At 39.5% G+C, this 22,160-nt stretch overlaps 1 protein-coding gene across 1 annotated transcript in view; it reads left to right on the top strand.

The window, feature by feature from the left end:
• The window catches only part of LOC126469749 (protein phosphatase 1 regulatory subunit 37), a 242,527-nt gene that overhangs the window by 83,026 nt on the left and 137,341 nt on the right, over positions 1 to 22,160 (top strand). Inside the window, exon 4 of the mRNA XM_050096963.1 lies at positions 14,498 to 14,617. Within this exon, the coding sequence (XP_049952920.1) occupies positions 14,498 to 14,617 (120 nt within the window). The remainder of the gene's footprint in view (positions 1 to 14,497; positions 14,618 to 22,160) is intronic.

Below are 22,160 nucleotides of genomic sequence, written 5' to 3'. Positions count from 1 at the left end.
TGTGCTACATAGAGTGTCCTAATAAAGTGGCAAACGTTGATGAAGTGGGTGCCACCAGTCGGTCGCAGCACTTATGTCCTCTTCATCTAGGGCTGCTGCTGTCGCATTGTCATCTTGGAGGGAGGTCAACCAGCGTACAGTTGGCTGACCTTGTCTCACAGCCATCTCTTCTCTATCATTCCCAAAGGGTGTGCCAATGCTGACTTTACACCGTAACAGAATAAAGAGGGTTTCAACACTGTTAAACTAAAAAAGATGTGCTCAAGATATACAGTGGTGAAATATGACCAGCAATGCCCATGGTGTTAAATTAAAAGAGAGAAAAAGTGGTAACACAAAAATGGTACACTAGATGAAGTACCAGGATATTATCAGTACTGGCTAATACAGTGCGAAAGTTTTTGGTCAGCTGAAGATGTGACATCCTGTGTAAGATGTGGCTAATACTGCTGCTCAGTTTGAACTTATTTCAAGCCTGCAAGTATAGTATTTCCACTGAAGAGGAAATTTCAGAGTTAATATGTGTAATAAGTTTGTTAGTCATTAGTCTCATTTTTAAGTAGATGGAGCATTGTCCATTCTCATTCCCTGTTTTCTCATTAAAAAGAGGCATCATCATTAGAGTAAATCACATAGACACAACAGTAATTGAGTCTGTAAAACCCATCCACAATGACACAAGTAATACTGGATGGTTCTAATTAATGTGCAACTGAAACTTCCTGGCAGATTAGAACTGTGTGCCCGACCGAGACTCGAACTCGGGACCTTTGCCTTTCGCGGGCAAGTGCTCTACCATCTGAGCTACCGAAGTGCGACTCACGCCCGGTACTCACAGCTTTACTTGTGCCAGTACCTCGTCTCCTACCTTCCAAACTTTACAGAAGCTCTCCTGCGAACCTTGCAGAACTAGCGCTCCTGAAAGAAAGGATATTGCGGAGACATGGCTTAGCCACAGCCTGGGGGATGTTTCCAGAATGAGATTTTCATTCTGCAGTGGAGTGTGCGCTGATATGAAACTTCCTGGCAGATTAAAACTGTGTGCCCGACCGAGAGTCGAACTCGGGACCTTTGCCTTTCGTGGGCAAGTGCTCTACCATATGAGCTACCGAAGCACGACTCACGCCCAGTACTCACAGCTTTACTTCTGCCAGTACCTCGTCTCCTACCTTCCAAACTTTACAGAAGCTCTCCTGCGAACCTTGCAGAACTAGCACTCCTGAAAGAAAGGATATTGCGGAGACATGGCTTAGCCACAGCCTGGGGGATGTTTCCAGAATGAGATTTTCACTCTGCAGCAGAGTGTGCGCTGATATGAAACTTCCTGGCAGATTAAAACTGTGTGCCCGACCGAGACTCGAACTCGGGACCTTTGCCTTTCGTGGGCAAGTGCTCTACCATCTGAGCTACCGAAGCATGACTCACGCCCGGTACTCACAGCTTTACTTCTGCCAGTACCTCCGCTGCAGAGTGAAAATCTCATTCTGGATCATCCCCCAGGCTGTGGCTAAGCCATGTCTCCGCAATATCCTTTCTTTCAGGAGTGCTAGTTCTGCAAGGTTCGCAGGAGAGCTTCTGTAAAGTTTGGAAGGCAGGAGACAAGGTACTGGCAGAAGTGAAGCTGTGAGTACCGGGCGTGAGTCGTGCTTCGGTAGCTCAGATGGTAGAGCACTTGCCCGCGAAAGGCATAGGTCCCGAGTTCGAGTCTCGGTCGGGCACACAGTTTTAATCTGCCAGGAAGTTTCATATTAGCGCACACTCCGCTGCAGAGTGAAAATCTCATTCTGGAATGTGCAACTACTTATGGAGGTCCAGTGTGGGCTGTAATTATTGAATGGCAGTGAAATTTGGTAGATATGTTAATGCGAAAACAATTTATGCTGGGAAAAAATTAGTTCCAGTTTTGGCCATCAGGTGCAAATCTGGCACTGCACATTGCAGTGAACTTGTTTTATGTGAACAGCAGCAATTACAGTGTTGCATTGAGAGATTATCACTGACTGAATGGTCTGAGGAGAGGCCCAATGTCATTAAATGTTTTAAATTAGATGATAACAAAATTTTAAAACATGGTTGAACTGGGTGTGGCACCTGGAAGAGGAAGGTGTCCTATCCCGGTGGAAATTATTGACAAGGTAGCTGTTCCTGTAACTGACCATTTAGCGTGTCTCCTGGAAAGTGCTAGTGCTCGTGCAGTATCACAACAATTGTCCTTCCCACGGTGAACAGTACGGAAAGTGTTGTGGTCTACTTTACACTGGTATCCATACAAGATCCAGGTGGTGCAGCAACTGAAACTTCATGATCAGCAGCAACATTCTGAATTTGCTCTAAGGTTTCTGGCGTGGATTCAAGTTGATGACGTGTGACCAGACAATATTCTGTGGAGTGACAAGGCACATTTTACACTACAGGGTGCAGTGAATACACAGAAGTGCCAAATTTGGGCTACTGTTAAACCTTGTGCTGTACACAAAGAGCCATTGCACTTACCATATGTGACTGTGTGGTGCGGATTCACAAGCACCTTCATTGTCAGTCAATTCTTCTTTGAAGAGAACACCCAAAGGGCCTGTGATGTGTACTGTGACCTCTGCACATTATTAAGAACTCCCTGTACAGCATGTGATTCCTGCTATGGATGAGCACAACTGTGTGGAAACCACTCTTTTTGTGGAAGATGGGGCAACACATCCTGTTGCTTGCCCAGTGAAAGAGCTGCTTAATGCAACCTTCCATGAATGTGTTATCTTCACAGGTTTTCCAGATGTATGGTCTGTAAGATCACCTGATCTGAATCCATATGACTCTTGGCTCTGGGGATATCTAAAAGAATGCATTTTCTAGGGATGGGTTTGGTCTTTAGATGATCTGAAGGCCAGTATACAGGAACAAATTGCTCAGATTCCACTGCAACTGCTGCGAGCAACTGTTGACCAAGTCACTTTATGGATACAGCTTCTTGTTGATATCTCTGGTCCTCGTATTGAACATATTGTGCAAGTGGTGGTTAATAATAGAATCAACATTATACCTTTCTCACATGTTTCACCTTTTCTGCCCACGTCCCATTCCTAATCCATTACATATGGAAACACATGTATACATCTTGCTTGTGTTGTTCAAGACACGAGATTTTCACATGGCGACCAAAATTGGAACTTCTTTCTTCCAGCGAAAATTGGTTCGCATTAATGCATTAGTGTATCTACCAAATTTCACTGCCATGCGATAATTACCGTACTTATTTGTGAGTAGCTGCAAGTTAATTGTACCAACCCAGTATGGGATATTTAATTAACTCTAGTTTGTTGTATTTAATGCTAATATATTGTTACTTCGATTTTTGAAGTCCCTTTTCTGTTCAAATGGTTGTTAGCAGTGTTATGAATATATAGGAGGGGAGAAGATTGATATGCTGAACTGATAGTTGAAAATATATAGAAGAGGAGGTGCACCACCACAAGCCGGCTGGTGTGCCCGAGCAGTTCTAGGCTCTACAGTGTGGAACCGTGCAACCGCTACGGTCGCAGGTTCGAATCCTGCCTCGGGCATGGATGTGTGTGATGTCCTTAGGTTAGTTAGGTTTAAGTAGTTCTAAGTTCTAGGGGACTGATGACCCAGCAGTTAATCCCCATAGTGCTCAGAGCGATTTGAACCACCACAAATGATCCAGTGGTAGAGTTCCTCTGATCTACATCTACATCTACATCCACTCATGTTCAGTAAAACAGAACACCTTGAAAAGACTAGAGACAGAATGTTCATATTCACCGAAAATGTTCATTAATATGTTCTGCAGAAATGATTAGCATTTCAGTCAACTCAGTTCAACATGTGTCCTGTTGCGTAGTAGGCACAAGGTCTGCCATGGGTCCTGATAACTTGTTCCATGGACGACAGCATTGACATGTATAAGGTGCGAATGGTGTCCTGTAGTATAACCATCCGTGATGTATTCACCTGGTTCATCTGTGGGGTTTGGCATTGGGCCACAGCGCTGCACTTGTCATTTCACCATATCCCACACGTTTTTGAGTGACGACAAGTCAGGTGATCTGGCAGGCTGGGGCAAAACTCTGACATCCTCTGACACCAAGAAGACGTGTTCATGCAGCAAAATGTGGTTGTGCAGTGTCTTGCTGAAAAATGGCATCTGTGGTGGTGTACAGTAAGGGTATGGCTATGGGTTGCATGACGTCATTCATGTAGATCACACTGGTCACAGTGCACAGTACACACATCAACTGTGATTTGTGGTTATATTCAATAGCATCCCACACCATAAGGCCTTGAGTTGGTGTTGTATGTCTTACGTAGTGCAGTCACTGTGATGCCACTCCCTCTGTGTGAGGCGAACCAAAATGCAGCCATCATTTGCAAACGGACAGAACCTGGATTCATCCGAAAACACTATCTGATGCCATTCCTGTTCCCAGTGATGTCATTCCAGACACCATTGCCCTCTAGCATGTTTCTACATATTCGTCAAATGTAGGCAGAGAAGTGGACGACATGCACATAACCCATACTGTAATAAACGGCAACAGACTATCATCCCTGATAGTTTACAATCTGTTACGCTGTTGCCTCTGCACTGCCAAAACACTTCATCTCACTTGAGCAGCAATTTCCCGGAGGGATGCTTTACATTCTCTAATGCCAATAATGTGCCCTCTTTCAAACTCACTCACTTGATGGTGCAGTTCGTGCGTACATCTGCGAGGCTTCCTGTGTTTCTACACAGGTCACACTGATCCATTACCTTCAGTTTATAGTGACAACAAGAGCCACAGGCTACATTTCACCAGTAGGTGGTGTTGCATCGCGATATCGATGTTGACCTTGAACCCGCAGGCCAACATGATTCAAATGCTAGTCGTTTCAGCAGAACATACTAGTGTACTTGTCCTGTGAATATAAACATCGTGTCTCCAGTTGTTCAGGGTGCTCTGTTTTTTCTGAACATGAGTGTACATACTCCAAAAGCAGCCCTATGATGTGTGGCAGAGGGTATCCTGTACCACTACTATTCATTTCCTTTTCTGTTCCACTAGCTAAGAGAGCAAAGGGGAAACAATTGTCTATATCCCTCCATGAGCCATAATCTAATCTTATCTTTATGGTCCTGTGCATTGACAACAGTAGAACTGTTCTGTAGTCAGCCTTAAATGCCAGTATTCCAGTTCTCTAAATTTTCTCAGTTGTGCTCCTCAAAAAGAATGTCACCTTCCCTTCAGTGATTCCCATTTTAGTTTCTGAAGCATATCCGTACTACTTGTGTGTTTTTCAAACCTACCAGTAACAAATCTAGCAGACCGCCTCTTATTAGCTTCGGCGTCTTCCTTTAATCCAACCTGGTGAAGATCCAAAGCACTCAAACAGTACTCAACAATGGTTTACACTAGTGTGCTATATGCAGCCTCCTTTACAGATAAGTCACACTTTGCTACAATTCTCCCAATAAGCCAAAGTCAATTATTCACCTTCCGTGCTATAGCCCTTACATGCTCATTACGTTTCATATCGCTTTTCGACATTATGCCAAGATACTTAATCCATGTGACTGTGACAAGCAGCACACTACTAATACCGTATTCGAACATTATGGGTTGGTTTTTCCTTCTCATCTGCATTATCACACATTTTTTTACATTTAAAGCTAGCTGCCATTCATCACGCCAACTAGAAACTTTGTGTAGACCATCTTGAATCCTACTACAGTTACTCAATGACTACACCTTCCCGTACACCAGAGCATTGTCAGCAAACAGCCACAGACTGCTGCTTACCCTACCCACCAGATCATTTATGTATATAGAAAATAACACCAGTCGTATCACATTTTCCTCAGGCACTCCTGTCAGTACCATTGCCTCTGCTGAACACTTGCCATCGAGTACAACAAGTGTGGTTTCTGTTACTTACGAAGACTTGGAGCCACTCACATACCTGGAAACATATTCTGTATGCTGATTATAGGTGCAAGAAGTTAAATATCTTATTCAGACAAACTGCTTAAAAAGAGGTCCAAACAAATGAAGTAATAACATGCATGCATGTACGCGCGTGTGGAGTATCAGAATGTCAGAGCATGTAAAAACTAAGTTAATAAACAATTTTAATCATGGCTGAAAGCAGCAACCATAAATAAACTTTCAATAAATCATATTTACAGCTAATCAGTTGTGTAAAATTTGTTTTAATAAACCTTCACCAGATTTCAGTACCTCTAGACACCCCTGTTGGTATTGAAACCTGGCCAAGGCTTATTACAATAAACTTTATGCAACTTATTGGTTGTATGCATCATTTATTGAAAGTTAATAAACTTCTTACCTGTTTACAAAACAGAGAATCTCTAAAGGAAGATTGATGTATTACATCTGTCTGTACACAATGTAAGTACAGGGACCCATATGTTAAACATAAAAAAACTATTGAATCCAGGAGGTTCTACTTAGATCAGTAATGGGTAGCTTGCCCTTGGAAATTTGTGCTACTGGCGAAGTCATTTGTAAATATGACAATACGTAGAGCTCCATTGAGAAATGATAAAATTCTTAGAAAAATGTGAGTCATTGCTATGCCACTATTAGATTTTAATATTAATTTTCTGAAAGATTCATATAAAAGAAACTCTTGGGAAATGTCAAATAAACCTTAGTTCTGTTGTTAATTTTTCGACTAGAATTACGTAGAAAAACACTAAGCTAAAAGACAACATATATGTATGTGAATGCTTAATCAATGATAACTGACAGATTAAAACTGTATGCCAGACCGAGACTTGAACTCGAGACCATTGCCTTTCATGGGCAAGTGCTCTACCAGCTGAGCTACCCAACCATAACTGATGACCCATGCACACAGCTTTACTTTCACCAGTACCCTGTCTACTACCTTCAAACTTCACAGAAGTTCTCCTACGAAACTTGCAGGACTAGACCTGTGGAAGAATGGATATTACAGACAAATGGTGTAGCCACAGCCTGGTGGATGTTGCCACAATGAAATTTTCACTCTGCAGCGGAATGTGCCCTGATATGAAACTTTCTGGAAGATTAAAACTGTGTGCCAGACCGAGACTCGAACTTGGAACCTTTGCATTTTGCGGTCAAGTGCTCTACCAACATGCTTGGCTAGCTCAGTTGGTAGAGACATACAACAAAATTTAAAGACAACATTACAGGAAGTTGATTGGAGAGATGTGTATAATGTGATAGCTGTCAATTCTAAATTTGATGCATTTATGGGTGGATTTCTGTCAAGCTTTAATAGCAGATTTCCAAAGAAAACAATAAATTATGGCATTGATAAATCAGAAAAAGCATTGGTTTACAGAAGTAATCAAAATATAATGTACAAAGCAAAGGAAATTGTTTTAAATGGTTAGTATAACCAGAGAAATGGACTAGTTTCATGTACTATGCTGTCCTAAGGAAAGTGATTTAAATAAAAAACAGACCTCTATATAATGTCTTAAATTAATAAATCGGATAGTAAATTTAATCTTTTGTGGGCAATAGTTATGAGAGAAATAAGGAAATCAGTTAAGGAATGCGAGGACTTCATCATTAAAGAAATCTGCCAAATAATACATTATAGTAGTTGATTACCGTACATGTTTAATAACCACGTCCTGGACGTAGCTCGGAATATTAGCGTTGACAGTTAAAGGGTTAAAGTAGTAGAATGAACTGATAAGTCAAAACATTATGACCACGGCCCACCATGACATTGGATACTACCTGATGGTGTTGCAGGCACATGACACAGTAACAAAAGTATTTAAGCACTGCAGACATGGTGGGGGATCACCCTAGTGAAGATGTGGGCTATAAATGGGAAAATCCATTGAGATAAGTGACTTTGGCAAAGGGCAGATTATTATTACACAGAACCTGTGAACGAATATCTCAAAAGCAGCAAAGCTGGTCAAATGTTCGGGTACTACTATCATAACCATCTATGGAAAGAGGCAGGACGAAATTGAAACTACTACTAGGCACTAAATGGTTGGATGTCCATGACTCTTCACAGAACATGCAGTTCATAGACTTGTCTGCTCTGTAAAGTAGGATAGATGGTGATCTGTGGCGTCTCTGCCAAAAGAGCACAGTGCTGGTGCATGCACAAGTGTTTTGGAGCACAGCATTCATCGTAAATTGTTGAACATGAAGCTCTGCAGCAGATCACCCCTACGTGTTCCTGGGATCAAGTGTCATTGTCAGTTACGATTGCAGTGGGTATGGGACCATCGGGATTCAACTGTCGACCAATGGAAATATGTCAGCTCTTCAGGTGAATTACATTTTTGCTACACTAGGTAGATGGGCATCTCCACAAATGCCATCATTGAGGTGAAAGGTAGCTCGAAACATGCAGCATGCCATGAATGCAGGATGGTGGGATCAGTGTTATGTCATGGGAGATATTCTGCTGTGCTCGTGTGAGACCTGTGATCATAATCGAGGACACGCTGACAGCTCCAAAGCACCTGCATCCTTTCATGCTTGATGTCTTCACCAATGATGATGATCTCTTTCAGGAGCATAATTGTGCACGTCTCGGAGCCAGAACTGTGCTACAGTGGTTTGAGGAGTATTATAGTGAACTCATGTTCATGTCTTGGCAACCAAATTCACCTGACGTAAATCCTATGAAACCCATGTGGGTCGCTATCAGGTGCCATCACAGTGTATGCTTATCAGTGGCCCATTATTTATGTGAATTACATGACCTATGCGTAGATGTGTAATGTTGCTTACCTCCACAAACCTACGAACAAACTGTTAGACCCCTGATTGCAGAATCAGTGATGTATTCTGTTCCAAAGACAAACAAACAAGTTATTAAGCAGATGATCATAATGTTTTGGATCATGAGTGTACATGCAAGAAACAGTGTCACATAAAAAGGCAAATTACAATTACTCCACACTTTACCAGAGAAAATAAGAATGTAATTAACTCCATCAGATCCAAAAACCCTCATGGAGTTAACAATTTATCAGGTATTGTACTAGAACTAGTACCCGGTTATACACACATGTGCACTGCATAACAGTTACATATGCAATACATAATCATCACATTGGATATTTCCAGACAGACTGAAACCTGCCATTATCACACCCATTTACAAGAAAGGTAGTAAGACAGATGTCAATATACACACATCAAAAAAAGTTTTGCATCACTCCGGTTCCTAGAACTCCTGAAGATAGACATTGACTGTGGATATTGTATCACAGACACAGCCACTTTGATTGTTCAGAGATGTCACTAAACCCGCCCAAAGACGTAAACAACCATGCATGTGCAGTGCCTATTAGACGGAGGGTGTCCGGCAGCCAATCAGTTCCATTCATTCCACCAGGAAGGAGGTACACAGCTCATGTTGCCTGTAGTTTAACCATGCGTAGATGCTCCGTGGTTTGATCACGTTCGCATTGTTACTTTGCCCCATGAAGGGCTCTCAACAAGGGAAGTGTCCAGGCATCTCAGAGTGAACCAAAGTGATGTTGTTCGGACATGGTGGAGATACAGAGAGACAGGAACTGTCGATGACATGCCTCGCTCAGGTCGCCCAAGGGCTGCTGTTGCAGTGGATGGCCGCTATTTATGGATTATGGCTTGGAGGAACCCTGGCAGCAATGTCACCATGTTGAATAATGCTTTTCGTGCAGCCACAGGACATTATGTTACAACTCAAACTGTGTGCAGTAGGCTGCGTGATGTGCAACTTCACTCCCGATGGCCAATGCAATGTCTAGCTTTGCAACCACGACACCATGCAGCGCGGTACAGATGGGCCCAACAATATGCCAAATGGACTACTCAGAATTGGCACCACTTTCTCTTCACCGATGAGGGTTGCGTATGACTTCAACCAGACAGTCGTTGGAGACGTGTTTGAAGGCAACCCGGTCAGGCTGAATGCCTTAGACACACTGCCCAGCAAGTGCAGCAAGGTGGAGGTTCCTTGCTATTTTGGGGTGTCATTATGTGGGGCCGATGTACGCCACTGGTGGTCATGGAAGGTGCCGTAATGGCTGTATGATACATGAATGCCATCCTCTGACTATAGTGCAACCGTATCGGCAGCATATTGGCGAGGCATTCTTCTTCATCGTGCACATCTTATGAATGACTTGCTTCAGGATAACGACATCACTCGACTAGAGTGGCCAGCATGTTCTCCAGACATCTACCCTACCGAACGTGCCTGGGACGGATTGAAAAGAGCTGTTTATGGAGAACGTGACCCACCAACCACTCTGAGGGATCTACGCCGAATCGCCGTTGAGGAGTGGGACAATCTGGATCAACAGTGCCTTGATGAACTTGTAGATAGTATGCCACGATGAATGCAGGTATGCATCAATGCAAGAGGACATGCTACTGGGTGTTAGAGGTACCAGTGTGTACAACAATCTGGACCACCACTTATGAAGGTCTCGCTGTATGGTGGTACAACATGCAATGTGTGGTTTTCATGAGCAATAAAAAGGACGGAAATGATATTTATGTTGATCTCTATTCCAACTTTCTGTACAGGTTCCAGAACTCTCGGAACTGAAGTGCTGCAAAACTTTTTTTGATGTGTGTATATTGACCTGTCTCAATATTTACCACCTCCTCAAAGGTCTCAATGGTACTAGGAAAGATTATTTGCACAAAACCCATAACATATTGCTTTCAAAATAAGATGCCGTGTCGCAACTTGAATTTCAGAAGCGTCTTTCCACAAAGCATAGCCAGTATTTTCCTAGATAAACTCAAATATTACACTATCAGAAATCTTAGTGGTAACCAAAGGGATGCAGTGTGTCACATTAAGAAATTCAAGGAGTGTATGCAGCAAAGCAGCATTCTCAGAATAGGGATTATTCACTACAGACCTACCATAGTGGCTGATATTGGGCTTGCTCTTGTCTTGTTGTATAGAAATAATCTTCCATCATATGTTCAAGAAGAAGAAATATTTCTTTTTGTTGACACTGTAAGTATTGTAAGCAATCCTAATGAGGAAACTTCAAGAGTTAAAAAATGTAAATAAAATTTTCTTGAAAATTAATAACTAGTTCTCTGCAAACAGAATGTCGCCAAATTTAGATAAAACTCAGTGCATGCAGTTCAGTGCTGCACAGTGCCTGACCACACCATTAGAAATAGTATGTTAGGGTAAATTGGTAAATGAAAGAGAATATTCTAAATTGTTAGCTGCTTATGTTGAAAAGAAAGCGAACTGGAAATTATACATTACAGGTCTTGTTAGATGTCTAAGCTTTACAAGTTTTGTATTATGGGTAGTATCAGATTTTGGAGATGAAAATATCAAAAAGATGGTTTACTTTTCCTGTATTCATCCACTAATGTTTTATGCTGTCATATTGTGAATTAACTCATAATATAGGAAGAAAATGTTGGTTACAAAGAATTGTGTAATAAGGATAATACCGGACCTCTCACGTATACAGCTCTATAAACTGTTGAACGTACTAACAACAGTCTAATAGTACATTTAGTCCCTTATGTAGTTTGTTGTCAACAATCAATCATAGTTTGAAAACAACAGTAACAGTCTTAAAAATAAAGCTAGATGGGGAATGGCTTCCAGTATTCTTCACTCAGTTTTATTATGGCACAGAAAGTAGTGAGGTGTTCAGCTGTAACAATCTTTGATCACCTATTCAGTGATGTAAAGACATTAATAGATAATATAATGAACCTCAAGCACAAACTGAAATTACACCTGGTTGACAACCATTCCTATTCCATAGAATATTATTTTATCGTGTAAAAATATTGTGTGTGTGTGTGTGTGTGTGTGTGTGTGTGTGTGTGTGAGAGAGAGAGAGAGAGAGAGAGAGAGAGAGAGAGAGTAGCTGAGTATAAGTCACTGTTATGTAAACAAACATAGTTTAAGACACTCATGTAAATGATCAACGTGTTGCGATATATTATTCACAGAGAAAGTGTATTATAAAAGTGATTCACTCTACATCATGACAAATTGCAATTGTGATCCATGGAACATGCAACTAACTATGCTAAGTAAAACTCATAGCTTGTAATCTATACAAATACTTAGGGGCCTACAAAATCTGATCTTTTGCAAAGAAATTGTGGTAGTAGGGAAAACAATGTTCAAAATGTAATTTTCGTCTGAAAATCTATTGTGCTATTAATTTTTTTCTGTTTGCAGGTGTACTTCATTAACTATAAATACAAAGTAAAATATAAAAGAACATTTCAGTACCCAACTTAATTAACCCTGCGTGAGCTGTAAAACAAGTACTACAACTCTTATTTGTAGTAATGATTTCATTATTTATATAATTTCACTTAAAAATAAAACAGCATTTTCACACAGTCTGAAGCAATAGAGTCACATAACTCTCACTTGATGTAAATGTCAAAATGATGAATGTTTATTACTTTGTTATTGAACATTTTTGTATGCAGCAGGCCACAGATATACATAATGTTCATGTCAATGTACAATCCCATCTGTAAAAACAAATGTAGTTTCAGGTGAGGAATCACTGTAAAATGAAGAGGTATATGTTGCACGACTTTCAATAAATAAAAAAAGTGTTATATTTTATAGAAATGAAATGAGATTGGAACATGACATATGCGTCGAAACATAGTTGGGTAATGGAGAAAGATTGTGTTTTGCAGAAGGTGGTGTTTAAAAATCCTTATTTAGTATCAAAATGGTACTGAACTCTCCTCTGTGGTTCTGTGCTGTTGTCTGTGGTACTCTGTTTAACACTGTGCAAAATATTGTGATAAATTGTCCATATTTCTGTGGGATTCTTTGCTTTAAGAATGGATCTTAATATTTTCCACAGAAAAGCGGCTAAAATATTGTAATTTGCTTGAAGAACATACTTATAAATTGTTGGGGACACTAGATTGGAAGCATATGGTGATTAATAAATTTAGCAAGACAGGTTCTCTGTTCTTGAATTACAAGAACTTATTTCTATCATTTCCTTTGTAACAGCTAATTCAGACTACAAATTTCTCTACTTTGGTGTAAGCTCCTTAGAAAGAAAATTTGACGGTAATGTATTTGAGAAGTTACAGTTCTTTGGATTTAAAAGAAATGATTGAATTATTCTGATCTGTTATATATAGCTTTACCAAATTACTTTGCCTATCGGGTATCGTCCCTATGTGGGGAAAATAAATTGTAATCATTTAGTTGAAGATTTCTGAGGATCACAAAACTTATTTTTAATTATCCGTTAAGTAGTGCTTGAAGATTTGTTAACTGTCCATTTGACTTGAAAAAATGTGGTAATTGAATTTTTAACAAATGAATAAATGTTAAAATGAGTTTAACTGCCAGTGTTTTTAAGTGTTGCTATATTCCTTGCAATGATTCTAATACTAGAAATGGACAGTTGCTGTAGGTGTCCTGCCAACATAATGTTCGGGTGAGTTTCAACGGTTCCGATGAACTTAGCAAAGAGGAAGTTACTCAAAAAATGTAAAAAATAGGTATACTGATTGCAATTATCTTGAACAGTTGTCATTACAGGACACATAAATCTTAATAAAAACATTAATTATGAAGAGACAGAGTGATTGGCCAGTACTTACCTTAGGGTCCAAAATTCAAGTGCTGTCGATGGAGATAGATAAATCTGAAAACACTAATCCTGCCTTTCAGTACTGTTAGCTTCTTCCTCATGGAGGAAATAGGAATGGTCATTCAGACACCAGGATGAGTGGGTCACTCTTTCCCTCATTTGTGCTGTCCTTGCAAGGCAGTGATTGCTTTGGGTTTTGTGTTAATGGGAAGTAAATTTCCATTTAACTTATTATGTGCTTGCCATGTCACTGGAAACAATAATCAGGAGTTTTGGTGGTAAAATAGTTACACATAATATTGAAATGATGATGTTAATTATAATAATTATTATTATTATTGCAATGCTCATTATAGTTTCCATACTGAGTTGTGGTACTGGATAAGGCACTGGACGTGGAGAGAAATGGGATTAAAACTCCTACTTGGCCATTCGGTATAGTGTTCCATGGCGTCCGTGAATTATTATAAGTGAATGCCATGATGTTTCCTTTTGAAAAGGATATCTTGGCCCTATATGAGCTTGTGCTTAACCTCAAGTGACCTCATAATTGGCAGAACATTCAACCCAAACTATTTTTCCTTTTACAGTCTCTTTGCAGAGAAAACGCTGAGACTGCTGTTTGACATCTTTAGCTATGAGAACTATTATTATAAGACATTTGTCCAATCTGTCATATTTTGTCTGTTTTAATAACTGCATTTTAAGGTTTATTATCAATCCATTCTTGGGCGTCTGCTGTCAGTTACTGCATACTAAAATTAAGTCTTAGCTATGTTCCATAGTCATTTTCAATTATTTCTGGATAATATTAGATTGTAAACCATGATAAGTTGGCAAAGAATATAATCACCTCAGCTATTCATTGTTGTTTTCTTATTTCAGGGGTCAGTTGCGTTATTTGACATGGTAGAATATTATGAGGCAGCTGTTCATTTGAACATATCTTCCAACCCCAATATTGGTGTTCGAGGATGGCAGGCATGTTCACGTATGATCAAGAAGGTAAGAAACGTCTCATCATTAGTGTGTTATGCATGGGAACAGAAATGATGTATGTAAAGTTAATGTCACTGTGTCAGAATGGAGTGGTAGAAGAACTTGATAACCTGATTTATTGCTGAACATTATGTATACACTAATTACAAAATGTTTGTTCTTTTTTATTGATGAAAAACCGAATTATTATGACAACACAGTGAGACTGTATCTTTACAGACTCTTAAACATTTCTCTTCTCTGTTATGATGTACTAAGCTGTCATGACAATAAAACACAAAACTAGCAGTAGGATAATAGTTTAAATCATGTGCTGACAGTGTCATGTAGGCTTTTCCTTCTTTCTTGAAATCACTCAAGAGAATACTACAACAATACAGAAGTTAAATATAGAAAGAAAGAGGAAAATATAAAGACAAGGTCATCACTCACTCTAAATGACTTTCTCTTTTCCACAGAACCATGGTTGTGTGCTCTCTACATGAAACTCTTCAAATAGGAATGTGATTCATCACATTCATATCAGTACAAGATCAACCAATTTTCAAGAGTTATCTGCATTACAAAAACAAATAATTTTGGCAACACACTTGTCTCCTGCAGTTCTCAGCCATTTCCAAGCTCCATATGGGAAGTCCAGACCAATTGGTCCTTTGGTCTCTATGCCAGACTTTCAGAAACCATTTCACCGCAAAGCAGAGACATGGCTGCTCATTATGAAGTCATCAACATAGAAATTGGTCCACAAATTAATGAAGAAAATCTTAGTGCAGGAGGGAATTTGGTAGTTGGTACAGACACAAGTACATTGTGGAAAGAGAATAGTTTGCTTGTGGTTGGGTCTTGGTGTGGCCAGGCTTATTTTAGAGTGATGGAGGTGGCTCCATATCTTAATTTGTGTTTGGAAGAATGCAATTAACAGCAAGAAGTACATGCATGTGGTACTGCAACCACATTTGCGACTTTTCAGAGATGTAGCTATTCCTGTTGACCCTATCTTCCCCATCATCAACAATAATGCATGGTTGTTTAAAATTTTGTAAATATTGGGAGCAGCAACCATAGGATGAAAGCTTCTTGTAGAAGTAATGGACAGCCAATCAGTTGCAAAATGGAAGGTTTATTTAAACCCCTGTGTGTATACTATCTCTTTACGAATATAAAAAAAATATTCGGGCTTACTGGGTTACATGTTGCATTGAAAGTATGTTAAAATATAGCCGAAAGGCATCAGTCAGATATAAAATTTCACCTCCAAAATAATTTAAAACATGCACAACATTGTTGTTGTCAATTGGCATCACCTCACCAATGTACAGTTGGTGCACAAGTGTTGCGTACATAGCACTTGGGCTAAGAAAAACTTCTGGCAAGGGATGGCACCAGTAGTATGTGCGAGAAGGGTGCGCGATAGTGAATGAACACTGTTGTGCTAAACTTGCTTAAAATGTTAAAATTAAAATTTTGACATTAAAACCCATTAGCTGTGTACATATTTTAAACTAATAAAATTGCAACAAATAATAATTACCCTCCATAAAAGGTCATTGTGGTAAAAACCAATTATGTAAACTGTGAGATAGTGCAAATAGAAAACAATAGCAAAAAGACCAGGTGGAAGACAGGTTGGAAGAGGGAGTAGGGGGAGACTGGGAGGTAGAGGGAGGGGAGGGAATGAAGGAAAGGGGGATGAAGAGAGACAGGTTGTGGGAGGTGGTAAAACGTGTATAACTGTCAGATGTACTGACAAAAATAATTGCAACACCAAAAAGGAATAATGCGACAAACAAAAGTTGGAAGGCATGTTTCTATTCAAATTTCACATCAGTCACATAAGAGTGGTGCTAGTAGCGCCACCAAGAGGATGCATATCAGATTTATTTTGAGTACCTGATGTGACATTCGTGAGCGTTAGTTATCTTTGAGATTGAATGAGGTGAGTTGATGTTATTCAAGAATGCCTTAACACAACAAAGACACCATTATTAGCACCTCACTGAGTTTGAATGAGGTAGTGTAATGGGGCTACGAGAAGCTGGATGTTTCTTCTGCAATATTGTAGAGAGACTTGGCAGAAATGTAGCCACTGCACGTGATTCTTGGCAGTGGTGGTCATGAGAATGTACGGTCACAAGAAGACTATGCTCCGATGGCCATGTGGCTCTACCAAGAGGGAAAACCATTGTGTTTGGGCGTATGGCTCTGGTGCATTGTACTGCATCTGCTGCAGCAATTTGAACACTACTTGACACCACAGTGACAGAATGAACTGTTACAAATTGGTTACTTCAAGGACAGCTTGGAGCCAGGTGCCCTGTAGTGTGCAGTCCACTGACCTCAAACCAGTGCCATTTGTGATTTCAGTTGTGTCAAGTCAGAGATGATTGGAGGGCAGGGTGGAGGTCTGTTGTGTTTTCTAATGAAAGCTGGTTCTACCTTGGTGCCCATGATGGCCGTGTGTTTGTTAGAAGGAGACCAGATGAGGGCCTGTAACAAACCTGTCTGTGTGCTAGACACACTGGATGTACACTTTGAGTTATGGTCTTGGGTGTGATTCCGTATGACAGTAGGAGCACCCTCCTGGTTACCCAATGCACCCTGACTTCGAATTTGTATGTCAGTATGGTGATTCGACCTGTTCTGCTGTCATCTGTGAACAGCACTCCACGGGTGTTTTCAAACAGGATAATGCTCACCCATATACCACTGTTGTAACCCAACGTACTCTTCAGAGTGTTGACATGCTGCCTTGACTTGCTTGATCACCAGATCTGTCTCCATTTGAGCACATATGGGACGTTATTGGACAACAATTCCCACATCATCTGCAACAGCATTGACCAACCAAGTACAACAGGCATGGAACTCCATCACACAACCTGACATCTGGCACTCGTACAAAACAATGCATGCATGTTTGTGTGTTTATATTCATGTTTGTGTGTTTGCATTCAACATTCTGATGGTTACATCGGTTATTAACGTACCAGCATTTCACTTTTGCAGGGGCTTGTCTCGCACTTACATTAAACTGTGATCTTGCAATTTTCATCACTTATATATTTTACTCAGACAAATGTATTCCCAAAATTTCAGTACTCTACATTAACTAATTTTTGGTGTTGTTATTTCTTTTTTTGTCAGCATATAACATATCTTAAAAATTGTGAGCATCATAACCACCAGAAATACATTTACATTACAACAAAGAAGAAACATAAGTACAATTGGCATTAACAGATGAGGAAAATGACATATCCAGTAGTCATATGGAAGATGAAGCCATTTCTCTGTTACGTTAACGAAAGTGGGGGCCTGACACTATCTAGAAAATTTCTACTTTTGAGTTGCACCTGTTCATTTGAAATGGATCCATCTTCATGAACAAAGCAAAAACATGTGGTGTGGTATATGGGTTTTACCGTGGTCAGTATATCCACCACATAGTCTGACTGACAAGGTTTTCAGATAGAAATGCTATAAGGTATGTCTGGGATGAGTTGTGGAGATGAATTGCGCCCCACCAGCAGCCACCAAGGATATTTCCAGACTGACACAGTTTTCTCTCAATGAGACTGTCTGCCAGCAGAGCTCATGAATCACCTCACAGAATGTGATAATCGTATCCTCTACTGATTGTTTTAGTTTTGGTGGAAGAGTTTTACTGAGGTCATAACGTTTTTCTGTGTATTTTCAGTTTTAATATTTTTCTAACTACATATTGTTGATACTGTTGTGTGTTAAATGTCTTGTGATTAACCTTAATTTTTTCTGTAGCAGTTCCAAAATCCTATTAAGGAAATGTACAGGCAGTTTTTGACTTGCTTAACTTTTAAACATTGGTGTAAGAAGTTATTCAGACAAGGTTATAACTATGGACTTACTAGTGTATACTGAAAACATGTAACACACTTGTCATGTTTCATCATAGTTTACAAGATTTTTGTTATTTGTTTCAGTCTCAGGAACGTCTTTTACAAGTACTATCCTAGCCCAGGGGGTGGGGATGGGAAAGGGTTGAGGGGTTAACTTGTTTTTTATTTCTACATAATTTGTCAGTGTAAGTACAGTGCAAGAAAGTTTTCATCTTACCACTGCACACTGTCATTTCCATTCTGACTGCTGATTGTCATATTTTACCCCTTTTTTTTTTTTTTTTTTTCAAGCACCATATCTCGATTAATATAGATTCCACAGTACTATTTGATACATTTTCACACAAACTGTTTGTTTAGCATCTAGAATGTTGTAATTTTTTAATTAGTATTGTTCACATTTTGTTTGCTTTCAGTCCTTATTGGCCGTATAGTTCATTTTTAGTGTATACATAGTAAAATTGTCACTGAAGCCGGTAATATTTATCGAGTTTATCATTCCAAATCATTCTCAGTGCTAAATATTAAACTTCTGTGGTGAAATAATAACTATGATTTATATGAGATATTAAGAGTTCAGCATCTTATGTGAAAATAATAATCTAAAAATTTTCCAATCTTTGATTCACACTATTTTTAAAAATTGATAAAAAAAACAAAAACAGATGTGACTAATGTAATGATCAGAAATTTCTGTGGCGTAATGGGTGACGAATTTTCATTTTTGTTTTATTGTAATATTTTAGGTTTTGTCGTGTCTAGAAAATGATGAGCTGTCTTGCCACAAATATGACCTCTTTTGTCCTAGTACTGTTCCCATTTCACTGTGAGTTGGGGAAGGCTTCTTTCAGACTCTCCTTCAGTGTTCATGATGAAGTCTCCATTATCGCATCAGTTAAGTTGAAGTGGCATTATTCCAACACTGGTTTTTTAACTCTGGAAACAAGATGAGTAACAAGTAGTGAGGTCTGGAAGAACAAGCATTTCCTTCTATGGCACAGAACTCTTGAATTGACAAAGATGAGTGCACAGTTCTGTCGTCATTGTGAAAGAACCATGGGCTGTTTTGCCACAACTGTAGTGTCTTTTTGCAGATTGACTTGTACATTCTTCTTTTTATAATGATTTTATGGGAGTGATGATTGTTTGACCTTCAGCCAAAAATTCAAAATGCTGAATTCCCTGGACATAAGGGGAAAAATACTGTGAACCTCCCTTTGGCATTGTATTGAGAGTTTCGTATCGTTTCCTGCCACTAGAGCCTTTGCAAACCCATTGTGGTGACTGACCTCCCACGTCAATGTTGCAGCAGTAGACCCACCACTTGTCTCCTATAGTGTTCCTCTGCATGAATGTTTCATTATTGTCATTTTGCTGAGAAGAACCAAACTTTGCTACAGCGTGACGCACACTCAGTTTTTCAGTTAAAATCTCATGACACTAAACAACTGAATGACATTCCAACTTCTACTATGAGTTCTCTGACAATTAGAAAATTATTGGCTGCACTGGAACCTTGTGAGTGCCATCAGTTGATGTCAGACTCCTTCCTTGGTGAGTATAATCTTCAGTTGGTTAATGCTCATTTGTGAGTGGGAGAACCATTCATAACACTGTGTTTGACCTGGAGAATCATTTTCATAAGCTTATTTATGAAATTTGTATGTTTCTGTAAATGTTTCTCCACATTCATGCAAAATTTCACACTGTATTCTTACATAAATTAGATATTGTAAAAATTGCCATGAACACTGTTCTGCCCTTCTCTCAAATATTAATACCTTGGATTCTAAATGAAATATGTTCAGTGTTGAAACAATCAAATTATTTGGGGGGGGGGGGGGGGGGGCTGTAACAGACACAGTGCTTACAATAGCACATTACTGCATGAAAAAGTTTGTTTATTTTTGAACAGACATCACAGCAGTCAAAACAAAAAAGCAAAAATGAAAATTTTCAAGACAAAAATTGACTGGTGTAACAGTAGTGGTCCAAAGGGCAAGAACTCTTTGTTAGGTTGACAAACACCAAAACTGACTCAAGTTCTGGAAGCATAGGTTTCTTTTTCCAGAGAGCAAAGAGAAAGGAGTGGGCATAATGTGCATAAGAATGAGGGAGGGAATGAGGTCTGAAGCCAGTAAAAGGGGGAGTGAGCATTTGCAGAAGAAGAAAACAATGCAGATAAACTTGTACGCATATACGAGGTGTGGCTATAAAATAACGGGACTGTTGCTGTAAAGCATTTTGTTTCAAAGACATACGTATTTAGTTATTTCCACCCTCAATATATTTCCATCCTCTATCCTTACTACACTCCAAGTGAATTTTCCATTGGTGGAAACAGAGCTGGAAGTCTTCCTCGGTGAGCTCCTTGATGACATGTGGTGCTATTTCTGTCACTGCTTCAAGAAACTGAAATGCCGATTTGACCTTGGAGAATATGTAAAAGTTACATGTTGCTTGGTCAGGTGAATAACAGACAATGCAGTTTGAGCCTGAGTGTTGTCGAACTCTGGCTAACCCCCCCCCCCCCCCCCCCCCGCCCCACTGCCTATGGAGTTGATCAAGAATCTGAAGCTTTGAATCTTGAATCTTGATGTGCTCATTCGAGCTTTTTTTCACTCTTGATGAAGTTGGGCCCTCTCAGTGCAGGGATTGGCTCTTAGTTTCTGAATCATAAATGAAAAACCAAGATTTGTCACATGTTATCACACTTTCCACAATTGTGAGAATTTTCACACACATTTTTCTCATGTTAAATTGGTTATGTAAAATTTGCCTTAAGCATTCTTTGTCAAATCCTGCAGTTTCAGCAGTCAATGAAATACTCAGCTGACTATCAGATTACCTACTTTTTTGATATTTTTATCTTTTTCTGATGAAGGATGTCCAGGGAGTTTGTCATCTCAGCCATCTTGGAAATGATTGAAACACACAAGAACTCTTGTATGTGATAAGCAGTCTTTGCCATTTCCTTCATTTAGCAAAATATAGTTTTCACTAGCAGTTTTTTTTAAATTTCGTGTGAAAGTTCATGACAATTTGTTGCTTTATTATTACACTTTTTTTCTGGAAAACAAAAAACCGCTATTACACAAATTAAGGCCACAGCCACACTAATGTGTCTGCAGACACCAGAGATACTGCATTCAGCTGTGGAGACTTCACCCTTCACAGGCATTGGTCATTCATCTTTGGCTCATGCATACTTACTCTGTAACAGCATCAGTCCCATTATTATATAGCCACACTTCGTGTAGACAGTGGTAGAGAAACCAACAATGAAACTGTTACTATTCATATACATTTTAATTTGTATTTCATCATTCTGGAGTGCCCTCCTTCCAATTCTGTTTTCCTGTACCCTTTTTCCTGTCTTTAATTTTTAATTTTTTTTTCCTTCATTCGCCATCCAGACATTGTATTATCACATTAATTTTTCTAATTTGTCGCACTGAGCAAATTTAGCCAGTCTTAAGAATTCACTTTGACCAGATCTTGAATTTGTTTTAAAAAGAGGGTCATGCGTACTGTGACCGTATCACTCATAAGTTACATGTGCTCTTTGGTTGGTGTTAAATGGAAACAGTTCCAAGCTCAGACAGCAGAGATCTGGATTTCTCAAACTGTAGTACACCATTACAGTAAGCTTTGGACATGCTTAAGTAACCACC

The sequence above is a fragment of the Schistocerca serialis genome, chromosome 3 (assembly GCF_023864345.2).
Source record: "Schistocerca serialis cubense isolate TAMUIC-IGC-003099 chromosome 3, iqSchSeri2.2, whole genome shotgun sequence".
NCBI lineage: Eukaryota > Metazoa > Arthropoda > Insecta > Orthoptera > Acrididae > Schistocerca > Schistocerca serialis.
The sequence above is the reverse complement of the archived record's forward strand: the minus strand, read 5'-3'. Positions and strand labels throughout refer to the sequence as shown.